Source organism: Thunnus maccoyii, chromosome 22, assembly GCF_910596095.1.
Source record: "Thunnus maccoyii chromosome 22, fThuMac1.1, whole genome shotgun sequence".
Lineage (NCBI taxonomy): Eukaryota > Metazoa > Chordata > Actinopteri > Scombriformes > Scombridae > Thunnus > Thunnus maccoyii.
Genome location: NC_056554.1, coordinates 3380010 through 3393445, shown reverse-complemented (window position 1 = coordinate 3393445; position 13436 = coordinate 3380010). Strand labels below are relative to the sequence as shown.

At 38.0% G+C, this 13436-nt stretch overlaps 1 protein-coding gene across 3 annotated transcripts in view; it reads right to left on the bottom strand.

Annotated features, from left to right (window-relative positions):
• Positions 1-13436, bottom strand: part of afap1 (actin filament associated protein 1) — an 85864-nt gene that overhangs the window by 53854 nt on the left and 18574 nt on the right. For all 3 annotated transcript variants that reach the window (XR_006093556.1, XM_042401571.1, XM_042401570.1), the window contains exon 3: positions 10666-10748. Coding sequence is in view for 2 of the 3 variants with exons in the window: in XM_042401571.1 (XP_042257505.1) it covers positions 10666-10748 (83 nt within the window). In the remaining variant the exon portion in view is untranslated. The remainder of the gene's footprint in view (positions 1-10665; positions 10749-13436) is intronic.

Here is a 13436-nt window from a genome sequence, read left to right as displayed (position 1 = left end):
TTTGGTAGCCCCTTCCCCATTGAGCTTTCTATCTCTTTCCATCATGATCTACAGCAGCTCTATTTAAAAAATTTGGTTCTCTAGGACCTAATTATCTGAATATTTTTAGCAAATCCACTGATGCGTGACAAGTTTGCCTCACTGCAACCTATGGTCAATTCAGAAGTCCGTCATTCTATATTTTACAAAATTTGCGAAATCAATTAACATCTATATCTCTAAAAGTCTTCATTCATATGCTACCAAAATTGACAGAGACACTCTTTAAATACTAGACACCATATGTTTCGACTGGCGTTCAGATGTGTCAAATGGTGAGTCAGCAGTGATATTCAGTATCTTACTTTCTACTGTAAACACAACATTTTCTATTTCATCCAATGTTTTCACCAAAATCTTTGACTATACACCCAAGAAAAGCAGGTCTATGTGTGTTTTTTTCAGAACTGTATCCCCAAAAGTTAAATTGTTGTGAATTTTTTAAGTTTAATCTGACAAAAATGCTCATGTTTGGCCTGTGTCATTTTGATCCCTCAAAATGTGAGAAGGCACAGGACAAAACACGTCCTCAATGGCTCACGGTGTAAGTCACCTCACATGAGGATATGAAGGTCCTGGGTTCAAGTCCCAGAGTGATCAAGTCCTCCTTGTGAACACGTCAATTTCATCTCGCCTACTCTTCAAGCTTTTCAGGCTCTCTTCTTCTCTAAAACCTTGCTTTGTGCTTGGACCCCGTCAATTGCCGCTTGCGGCTATATTTATCTTTGAAAGTGCTTAGGGAGGAGGGGGGTTGTCTGATTCAAAATGAGAAAGAGAGGAAATGAATTCCAAATGGGACCCAGACTGCAACGGATAACACAACCCAGCTAGTTTGTATACATATGACCATGACATACATACACTGTACGCACAAATGCAAAAAAAGAAAGCAAACAAACATTACACATGGTGTGAATTTTTAGTGTGTGCATGATGCAACACACATCGATGCGTGTGTTAAATGGTTAACTTGCCGAGTAAGGGAGGGTCTGCTTGGGGGAAGACGAGGGAGTAGAGGAGGAAAGGGTGGGCGTGGGCTGAAGGGGATGGCATCGCTCTCCAACATCAACACAGATGGAAATCATTTGTGTCTCAACAAGAGGACTGGTCCACATTTTCCTCAAGCGAACAGAGACTTGCACAGCCCATACACAGGATGCAACCGATGATGTGACTGGAATACTGACTGAAATGCAACTGTTTTTTAGAAAATGAGAGCATTAGTACTGAAGCAATCAGCAAGAAGAGCCAAACATTTGCCAGTTCAGCCTATTAAATTTGATTTGCTGCTTCTCTCCAGTTTACATCATTGTAAATAGAATTGGGGTTTTCTAACTGATGGTCAGAAAAAACAAGCAATTTAAAGATGTCACCTTGGCTTACCAAACTTGTGTTGGGCATTGTTCACTAATCTTTGACATTTTTCAGACCAAACACTAATCAATTAACCAGCATTCTGTACTACACCTGGCTTTCAATAAATTAAAAACTGAAATAAATGCAATTAAAATGACAAAGACCTAGATCAGTCTTACTCCACCATAGTTCAAAGTGGCTTTAAGGCTGGGCATGCTTGAAAAGGGCTATTTTGTACAAAGTCTCATACAACCAGGTTGGCCACACTCAAAGGCAGGGCAAAATACTTGCCATTGTAGAAAGGGACATGACCCAATTAAATGTAAAAAAATTTGCTAACAGTGCACACCTTCTGACTTTCTCCTCAAAGGTGTTCATGGTGAGGCACTTGGTTATACACGAAAAGTAGTTGTTTGAAAAATGAAATCCGAAAGCAGTTGAAAGAGTAGTCTAAATCTGGATTTGTTGGACTATTGGTTTCAGAACTTCACTAAAATTATTTCCGCTGTCGGAAAAGCGTGGAGGGACAGGGTTTCCAATGTTGTCCAATGATCCGTCAAACAGTTTGTTTATAGCATACTGACACCTTTTCCTGTCTACCAAGACCTCCATATATCACACAAGATGCTGTCATGTACAGTACAAGACACCCATCAGAGCTGCATGGCCTTTATCTGGTGAATTTAAAGCGAATTTCAACATGAAGCATGAAGTATGAAAACTGCAGAAAAATACTCTGGTGGATGTGTTCAGTGACGCAGCTCCATTCTACATCTGGAACTTGATTTGTTTGCTTCAGTGCAGCTTAATGGAAACACACATAATTTACATTTTATTTTTCAGGACTTTTGTTCAAACTGCTTGACAGCTGGATAGAAACGGTTCATGTGGCTGAGGCAGTAAGCTTGTTGACGACAGGAATGTATTTCATGCCAAAGATAAAAGAGCAATATTAGTGTAGCATTAATTTTGGATATGAAAAGAGAAAGAAAGAGAAAGAGCGAGATTATTGTAGTACTACACGACTTCAGAGGGATTTTGTCACCCTTATTGGTCATTATGATCTAATTAGAGACAGACCTTGGTTTGTGTGTGTTTAAGTGCATGTGTGTATGTGTTCAAGTGTGGTATATGACACATTGTATAATAGTACAGGGATCCTCTTCCTTAGATCACTGAAGAGATTTATGAGCTGAGGGGTGTGGAGAGTATCAAACTGACATGAAAAGATCCTGCTTCTCTCTGTGTGTATACAGCATGTGTCTGAGCAAACCCATCAGTTTTACCATATTTAAACTCTTGCACACACACAGTCCTACACTCATAGCATCTTGAGGGCATTTGTCTATGACAGCACAAACAGGAGTGCATTCCTCCATTTACTGATGTTTGAAGGATCACCAAATATCATTAAAAATCCATCAGTTTCATCTTATCATATACTATATTGACCAAAATACAAGATGTACATTATTCCTGAAATTACATTTGCAAACGTCAACTTATTACAGCTAAAATTATTAGTTTATTGATTTATTAAATGACTGACAGACAATCCACAATCATTTGATTAATCGTTAATTGATTAAGTCACTTATCAAGCAAAAATGTCAAAGACTTGTCGGTTCCAACTTCTTAAACGTGATGATTTACTGCTTTTCTCTTTTATATCATTATAAATTAAACATACATTGTGTTTTGAGCTGTTGGCCAGACAAAACAAGCAATCTGAAGATGTCTTATTAGATTTTGGGAAATTGTGATGGAGGTTTTTCATTACACATTTTATCCACCAAAACCATATTTTGATGAATTATAAAAGTAACACACACATCAATAGATATTTAAAATAATACTTGTGTTACAGAATAAGCCTCTTGGAGCATGGATATACTAAGAGAGCTGGATATGGCACCACCACCCAGCCTTGCTGCCAATTTGTCCCTGTGGCCATTTGGAGTATTGCAAAGAGAAAGTGTGTGTTTGCTAGAGTTAGCCATCCCTAGTTTTCTGCTGCCTGACATGTATGGAACGTGTCTTCTGACTTCTTTATTGCACAGATAGACAAAACAGTCATCTGTCCATTGATGAGGAAATGCTCTGTAACAGAGTACGTTTGCCTAAAAATGCCAAAATAAAATACAATCAAAGATCAGTCCACTTAAAGAGCTTTACAGGAAAGTGTGTGAGTACATGATTAAAAAACAGAGTTAAGGGATGTCTTTTGCCAGAGCTGTTATTCAGCTGAAATCTTTGGAAATCACATTTAAAAGCTGATAAATATGGCTTATCTGCTTTCCTCGTTTTATTCGATTTAGTTTGTCTCTTGAAAGAGTATTTCCGTTTCCAAAAAAGAACTACACATGGTCATTTCAAATCTGGGCCACTGCAGTATTTTTAGCACTATGATTTGCTGTGAGTCATGGCATGCATTTGCTTGTCTGTTGTCTGCCATGTATTCTTCAATTTTGTTTTGCAGTGACTTCTTAATTACCCTCTTCATACACACACACATACACAAAGAAAAGGGGAAGCCCATAGGGCAGTTCAAAGCAGATCAGTTTGAGCTTGATAAACTAAAATAGGGCCCAATGGATGTCTATTTAATTAGTGAATATCCTGCTGTGTCTGCTGATCCCTAATGATATTAGTTTGCATGTGTGTTTGTGTGTGTATGAGAGTCAATAACAAGTCTGGCCTTGGGAAACAAGTTCCTACTCTCAGCTACACAGTTGTTCATACACATCATCTCTTTGTTTCTTTTTCATTTTGCTAATGCCCAGGCTAACAAGTGTGACACATGTGACTCTCATGCCCCGCTAACAGATACACTGTGTTAGCAGGCTAGCATGTCTTCATCTCAGCTGACTGTCCTGAGGCAATATTGTCACTAAAGTTGTAGGAACATCCAGGGTGTTTTGCATTAAAAGAGCCAATACATGCATTCATTATTGCATTCAAAATCCCATTCTTTATTACTAACATTTATTGATAGCTGATTAAATGACACAATATATTTTCTAAGCCACAGGTTTTTCATGCATAAACACACCTAACTAATATTAGAAAGACATCAGTTAACAACACAACAACATCATTGTTGAACAACTGGAGAATAAGAACATTATATGGTCTGAATAATTCCTGAATTGGAGTATATACAGTAAAACAGGATATTTCTTCCCCAAATGGATAAACAGCACATGTTAGCAGTGCATGCTAAACATTGAGGTGAACTTTGCATGTCTGTATTGCTATGAAATCAACAACAAATCAGTGTATGTGTTGCTTTCCAGTGATTTTAAAATAGCTGACACATCTTAAATGGTTTTATTTTGCTGGGAGTTTGGCTAACATCTTCCATCTTACCAATTTGAATGTGGAGGTAATACAGCAACATTTAGTGCTTTGGCTTCAGCAGCAGTAATAAGTATTGTAAAAAGATTCTGCCTGGAAATACAATTCTTGAACAGTAGCTAAAGAACCAGCTGTGTGAGCATCTAGTATATCAAATAATATAGATGGGTGTGTTGAAAGCCACCTATTTATTGTGGGACCTAATGATTCTGGCTGCTATGAATACTTTACACCACAGCACCTTTGTCAGTTAATATAATGTTGAATTAAATCCACTTTATGACTTGACACTTCTACAGACTGAAAATCTTGTGTTGGCAGCTAAAGTGCTAATGCAGCAATGTTAGCTAATTCAGTATCTTGCTACTGTATGCATTATACATTAAAGAGCTTGTCAAGAAGGACAGACCTTCGTGACAAACTGCAAAACAATTCCACATCGAGTAAACGCATCATGGAGGTCTCCGTTTGATTACTTCCTCTTTTGTGTTTAATACACAAGGAGAACATTTTGTAAATGTTCAATGTCTATCCGTGTTATTTAAGTGATTTAATGCAATAACACTGCCACTTCACTATCAACAATTACACTGTAAATCCACAAGACTACTCTAACTAATTATTCCTTAAATATAACAGTGAGTAATCAAAATGGCTGCCACAGGCTTTGGGGTAGACAGAGCATTGATGTAGCCTCTAAAGCCGCAGGCTCTCAGTGTTTCAGAGTGTTGGTTTGGCTCGCCACTGAGCCTTGACGGGTCACAGACAGACCGTGGCCAAGGCCGTCTCTTCCTCCTGAATACTCCTCCATTCTTCCACCACTTCTCTCTCGTCTGTTTATTGCACTTACTCACCCTCAGTAACTCACGACTGACGCTTTATAAAATATTCTATTCCACAAATTAACTGTGCATCATGCATTAAAACATGACTAAACAGGGTTTGAGTGTTTTCATCTGCACTAAATCCTGTTTCCTCTTTGTTTCTTTAACTCCCTACCCTGTTTACTCCTTTCTCTTTTGCAGTCTCCTCCCCTCTCTCTTCCTTTCACCCATCCATCTATCTTTTTGTCCTTTCCCGCAGGCTGAAATTTATACAAACAAAGAGTGGTGAGGGAGCAGAACAGATTTTCTTTTCTCTCTGTCTGGACAGCTTATCCAGAGGTCAGTGTGGAAATGTGATGAATGGTAATTTCAGAGCAGAGAGGCAGCAACAGAGAGAGACAGAGAGCTGGAAGAAAATAAAAGTCAGTAGCTGGGTTTCCATCCAAGTGTATTTATGTGAATTGTACTTTACTGCTGTTATTCTGGACACCCTGCACATATGTTACTTGTAGAACGTTTTATATAAGGCTGTATTTCCACTTAACATGTTGTACTGTTGGAATTGTTGGCTCCATTATGTTTGAATTAGGGATGTCAATGGTTAACTGTTAATCGGTTAACTGCTAATAATATTTTTTACCAGTTACGCATGTTGGTCTATAGGTTAATTTGCAAAGACACTCCGCCAATGGCTAGACAATTATGTTTTCACAACATCATATTCTTTTTGAATGGAGGAAGAACTGGCGTAAAACTGAATTCTACACAGAGTGTTGCATTTTGGGTTGTTTGTAGCATTAATGTTGCTAGGCTAGCGAGTGCCTGAAAGTCTGTTTATAGTGAGTGTGTTAAAGTCAGCCAGCCAGAGGTTAGTCCATTTTAACCTGCAGGAGTTTCTGAAGGCTCGTGTAACGTGTTTCCACAGAGGAAAGAAATTCATGATAAGTGAAAACAAGTCCAAAGCATCTTCCGATGACTCTACTGCGAATATGTCAAGCTGCCAAATACCACTGTCACAGATGATGAGGAGCTCAAAAAGACAAACAGGCAGTCTTATAAATGCTAACTGCCGGAGAAAATTTTTTTTGACCACTTCCAGGAGCCTGGCAGGAGTGTGTGAGAGTATGTAACTCTACTATGGTGTAAGTTATATTCAAATAGTAATGTTATTTTTCCATTAACAGCTGTTGGAAGGGGGGGGGGGGTCGTCTCATAATCAGGGTCGCCTTATATTGGTATTATTATTTATTTTCAGCCTGCAATCTCAAGTATGTTATCCCATCGACAGCTACTGTGACTAAACGCATTGAAAAACACTTTGAGGAGAATAAGCTTGAGCTAACAGTCAAGCTAACGTTAGCTCTGGCCACTGACTGCTGGACAGCTGTCACAAATGAAAGCTACATCAAAACTTTTCTTAAAAATGAATCGGTTAGTTACCGTCTAATGGATGTCGGTCTGTCAAAAGCAAAGCAAAGCAAAAAATTAACCAAAACTGACAACCTAAGTTTGAATTTCTCCTCTTTGCCGATGCAACATCCCAATGTCTCCCCAAAGAAAGCTTCATCTTCATTATTTCATTTTTCGTTTTAATTTTGAACAATTGTACAGCCAGTCAGTGTCCACTGCATATTGTTGTCTACCTCCCCTGTTGGGTATGATGTCTTCATTATTGTTCTATGTGGGTTTGGAGCTTCACAACCTGACTGTGGGTCTGTCTCGCCATCATTCCCTTTTATTTATGATAACGTTTACCATTTTCGTTTTGTGAAAACTGAGGACGCAATGACATCACCTAGAAAAGAGCAACAGGGAGAGAAAATCGGGACTTTTACCCTTGAGACACTGTAGGCCTCAAGTTTCCACATCACACTCCTGTAAATTGCATACTGGACCAAGATTGGCTTCCAAACTAGTTGCGATGTCACAAAATTCTGCTCGTAAATTCACGTTGTTGAGATTTAAGGTGAGTACAGAGAAATTTCTGCAGATGAATGTGAAAACAAACTTTTCACATACATCATTCTGCACAGTGAAGATCAAACATCATAGTGAGGGAACAATAATCAAAACACATTTTTAAGTGGAGGGGGACTTTAATATGTTTAATTGTTTTTGAAATATTAAATTACTAAATACAAGTAACCATGAAAGAACTTTCCCTGAATAAAATAGTCAAAATTTAGAAACATTTTGATTTCATTTAGGAACTTTGTGATCAGAGAATAAGAAGTTAAACCACGCATATGAACATTTTAAGCACAAATCCAGGAGTCATCAATATGTTCTCATCTGAATTTGTTATAATATTTATGAGAGTGCATCATGCAAAACAAGATGCGCTCCTGGTGCAGTAGTAGAGATTTATTCAGATCAATTCTACAGATCTACACATTTACCAACTTTTCATGTTGTTTCGGGCGTACTGCGTGGTTTTGGTGCAACAGGTATGCAGGCTGTTTACAGGATTCACAATCGGGCTCCAAATGGTTGTATCAATGTCATGTTTACCAGCCAAATCTGCCTTTTCTGGCTTCTACATCTTAAACTATTGTTTCACTTGCAGGAAAGTTTTTCTACACTTTTACCATCACGGCCCTCTCTGCACTGCTGCACCACTCCAACAGAGCTTTCCTTATATAGAGAAAAGGGGGTGTGGTAGTATGCTAATTACCAATAGCGGGCACGAGCCTGTCAATTTAGCATGATTCTGATTCACTAACATACGCACGATGGTAAGAACAAAATTGGCCGGTGCGCACATGTCATGAATCTGACAGTAATTTTGCGTTCGCACTTATTTTGAGGGCAAAGTAAGAACATTTCTACACACATATTAGTGAATGAGGCCCAATGTTCCCAAGGTCAAGAAATAACTTCAATTCTCAGGTGTCAAAGAAATGATCGTCTCTCTTGCTAAGTGAACGTCTTTGTTCTGATCACTGACACTGCAGAACAGAACTTTCACAAGTAAGTAAAACAAAAAATCCAGTGTTTGTCTTGTGTTTGTGTTCATCAAAGAAAAACAGCTGACAGGGCTGGTCACGAGCTTTACTTTTTAACTTTCTGAGAAGTTCTGGTGTAATTGCAAGACGGAAAAATGTCTAAGAGGACGTACAAGGACAGAGAAGGGAGACTGAAAGGAGAGACAGTGAGACATCACTCCTCCTCTCTCGTTTTCTAGAGTTTTCCGGGAAAACCTTGGCTGTGATTTCCAGACACACGCTGGGGTCACCGGAGGAGGCTGAGGCTGTGGACTGGTTCTAATTACAAACTGCACTGTAAGGCATTTTACCCTCAGTGTATGTGTGTGTGTGTGTGTGTGTGTGTGTGTGTGTGTGTGATAGAGAGAGAGAGGATGTAGAACAAGGTGTTGTGGCTTATTGTTATGGTGCGAAGGCTTTGCGAGGCATCACAACCACCTGCTTTCCATCAGAGGCATCTGCTCCGACACTGACGACACACACACACACACACACACACACACTCTCCATTATTCCTCATGCTGGTTCCCTTTACACACGTATGCTTCTCATATCACTCCCACTATATCTTACACACACACACAGTTGCTATAATAGAGACATTACAATCCTCACTGACTGTCAAAGTGATGCAAGGCGCAGTGTGAGACAGGAAAACATATTGAAGCCATGACTAGCCTTCCTACTGCTTTACAAGTGACTGTAAAAACACTCTCTCACATGGCGTCCATGTCCCATTGTATTATTAAAACTGACATTCATGTGACTAGAAAGCACTGAGGTGTGTTTTAATTTGACATGGAGGATGTCTGATACATTGTGCTCCATTCCAGCGCTGGGGGTATCAAACCTTCATATGTTTGATTTGGTATTGATTGAAATGTGTCCATGGCACAAGTATTAAAGGTTGCTACAAATGGTTGCTTAGATTTGTACTCTTCAGACAGTTTCTTACTGAAATAATAACTTAATGAATTTTAGATGATCTCATAGGTACTTGGATGGCTGCTTGTGTCATGGGATTGTTATTGGGTTATTGGGTTATTATTATCATGTCCTGTGTGAAAGTACTCATGACAAAAACAAGTGGAAGAGGTTAATGATGAATTTTCAGAAACTGGAGTTTCAAAACACTACATGTCCACTATGTAACAATCTTTTCGGTTTTGGTTTGTGAGGAAAAAGTAGAAAAAAAAATGCAGCCTCAAACGTGGGAACTGTGAAAAAGAGAGCGTTGCTATCAGACTGGTTCTCAGTATCAGCAGATGCTCTGAGTTTACATATCAGAATTTATGTTTTGAGATTAAGTCGAATTGATGAATCCACTGTTTAGACATTTAACATTTGAGAATTTTGGCTTCTTTTGTTAAATGAAAAAAAAAAGTATTTTGTGACAATATAAAACTCTGGTATTCAGCGTCATTATCAGACCAATAATAATACCCAGCCCCAGTTCATTCCCTTCTGTCTGACAAGACTTCAATTTATCACCCAACCCAGTGGATGTCCCGCAGGTCTCTCTTTAAAACTTGCAAAATAGAGGGTTTGAAAGAATAATTATGACTCATGGTTTACTTTCTAGCTTTCTAGAGTTTTCAATTGCATCTTTACAGTCTTCATCCTCACTGTGAAGACTGTGAGATGCCCTGAAAACAGCAAGTAACACACAACAACTACTATGTTCAAGGTCAATACTGACCAATACGGACCCAAAAAGTCCAAGAAGTTTTTTTATCAGATTTTACCAGTACCATGAGAATATGTTGTGAAAAAGACTCTAATCCAGAGCCATATGACCTGCAAGTGACTCACCAGCGTTGTCAGTGTTGCCATGACAACAAGTAAACTTTGCATCACCTGAGAATTGTCAGAATTTTGGCACTACAGCAGCTCAGATCAGCTACAATTTGCAAGAAACAGACAAGACGCAGAGCTGGAAACAAAGTGACGCTGAGCTGACTGCTATTTGGAAACATCAGGCGACTCTGTTCAGTCAGATGTCCAAATACTGACCCTGAACGTGAAAGTAAAAATAACCTGTTGGCTGTACAACCTCAGCTTTCACAGGATGTGGTGCTGTAAGGTCAAAGGTCATAGGGTCTTACCAGCCAGGGGTGAGGGATCTCAGGGAGGGGCATCTGAGGCGGAGCCGGCAGACCGCTGTGGATCTCTGACTTGAATGAAGGTTCTGGAAAGAGAGAGAAAGTTGAAACATGAAACATGAACTAGGAGTAACTTTGCAATATCAAATATTTCAAATTTCAGTAACTGGACAAAAGTGAGAAAAGGTCAACTTTACTATTACTGTTCCTGCTCACAGCCTCTAATTATTTATCCATTTGGGCCCTTTAACATTAAAAATGTTACTGCTCTCTTCACCATCAGGATGATTTCTATCAATCTAAGAAATGTACTTTTGCTCATATAAGCTGCTGCTCAAATAAAAGCCGGGTCACAATCTCTTTCTGTGGAAGTCAGTGGCTGCCAAAACAAGAATGAAGCAATTTAATCAAAATGGAAGTTCATTTGTGTGCATGAAGTATTGCTTTAACAAACTTACAATACTGTTTTAATTTTAATATTCAGAAACACAAATGACCATGAAGATAAAATAAAAAAATGTAATTTTGCACACTGGCAGACAATGTGCAACCTAAACTAGGAAGTTAAATTACAAACTGGACATTTGCATTTGAATCCAGTCATGATTTTAATTCATTTCAAATGGATTGACTTTTGAATTTGATCCAATTATTTCATTTTAATATTGGCAGCTCTGAACTTCCACATTTCAAACAAATGAAGGCTGATTCCAAACACAGGTTGTGGAAAAAAGGAAGACAAAGAAAAATAGCTGGTGCTGCTCTTACTGGTGGTTTGCTGTGGTTTTATTCTATTAACAACATGAATTAAAAGGAATAGTATCATTTGAAATTGCCCAACATTACTATTAAGTGTAAATGTTTTATAGTTCAGGGTTTCAAACATAGCATACCACATGTATGACCTTTTATTAGAAAGCTACCACTCACAATCAAGTTAAATGAAATCAAATATGTCCCCATGTTGGAGAGATTTCTTGGCCATGGCTGGGCTCACATCAATTGTGGATCTATATATATGTATATGTAGGATCGTCAAGCAGGGACAAAGTAGCGTGTGCATTAGATGGTAGCATGGTCTACACATTAGCTAAACTCCTTTAGATTGCAAGGTGTCAGAATAATTGATCAAAGTCCCTTACAATGAAAACATAACAGTGCAAAGCAAAAAAACACATAGGACACATTATGCAAAATACAAAGCTACACACAATAGCACATCACATACACCCACAATGTCAACTAGAAATTAATAATGTAAACTTGTCAAATTAAAAGCAAGATTATTAGAGATTATATGAGAAGACAATCAGATGAAATTTAGATTCAGTGGTTACAGAGCTGAGTAGCTTTTAGCAGATATTAGCATGAGCACATGCTGACAAACAGCAGGACAAGAGCAACAGCCTGTTGACTTTGTGTGATTCTCTGGGTTGTTTCTCTCACCTCATTTATCTTAGTACCACTAACTTCATCAATAAAACTGATTCAGGCTTTTTGGCTGCATGATTGACATCACACAGTAATAGAATGCTACATTATGATGGATTAAAGATTAACATTAACATTCCATGAGGAATTCTAGAATACATACACACAATATAAGTTTCCCACAACCAGAACCAGTCATTTGGACTCAACACTGGAGCTGAGAAAGTTTCCTCCTCAGTGGAGAAAAATCATCAACTACTTCAAATATCTTCATTCAGTTTGTTACCTTGAGAAGAATTTCAACAACAGCATCTTAGAAATGGCAAAAAGAGAACTCAAAACCAAAAAGGTAAGACATTTATATGTCAGTAAGAACTTGATCAGGAGCAGTTTCCTTATCTAACCTAACCTGAGATCAAATACAGGCTCAGAGCAGCTGCTCTGGGAGCAGATGACTGGAAAAATAACCTATAAAAATGAATTCATTCAATGTAGCAAAAAAACACACTGATATGTGCAGACTGTGGGACGCTTTTATGAATACTAATCAGCAAATTTCCATAACTAATTTTATATTGATTTATTTATTTAAGGATATTGTTTGAGGATTTTATTTTTTTCCTGTTGGATAAATAAGGATCTATTGCATTTAGACTAAAAAGCATAAATGAGAACAAAATAGAACTACAGAGTTTAAATGTATTAATTATCATATATTAATTGTTTGCACAAAAGAAGCTACAGCATCTTTGCCAGCAGCTGCAGCCCACATGAGAACACATCAGCTTTATTTATTTTCATTCTATGACTGTCAGTATATGTGCTGTGATGTATTTATATTTATCGTATGTGATTGGTCATTACTAAAGCCCACATCCAGGAGGAGTCTGCACTATATTTCAAGAAAATATGACCCTTCATCTTCTTTAATTTATTCATATTTTTTCTAAAGCTTCAACAAATACAATTGTCTCTCATTGAATCAAGACATGGAAATAGATTTGATTTTAGTTTTTCAAATATTTGTATCTGAGATTTCTTCCATCACCCCAAAACAACAGATGGAAAAAGAATTGAACCAGGTCAAAACCTAGTACATGGCTGAATCGTGTATGGTCCATGTGTGAAACTGTGGCCGGCTTGTTACAGGGATAGTCAGTAGTTTTGTCTGTAATCTGAATTTCTGGATATTAAATGTTCATCTGCAATTTTCTGTAGTGGTCCCAGTAATATTTGCTGGTAAAATGTACTGAAGTAGTATATCACATGACATGGTTAAGCTACATTTGAGTCAAAAAAAAAGAATGCAGGGTATAAATGCAGTTGCAAGAACAATACTTTCC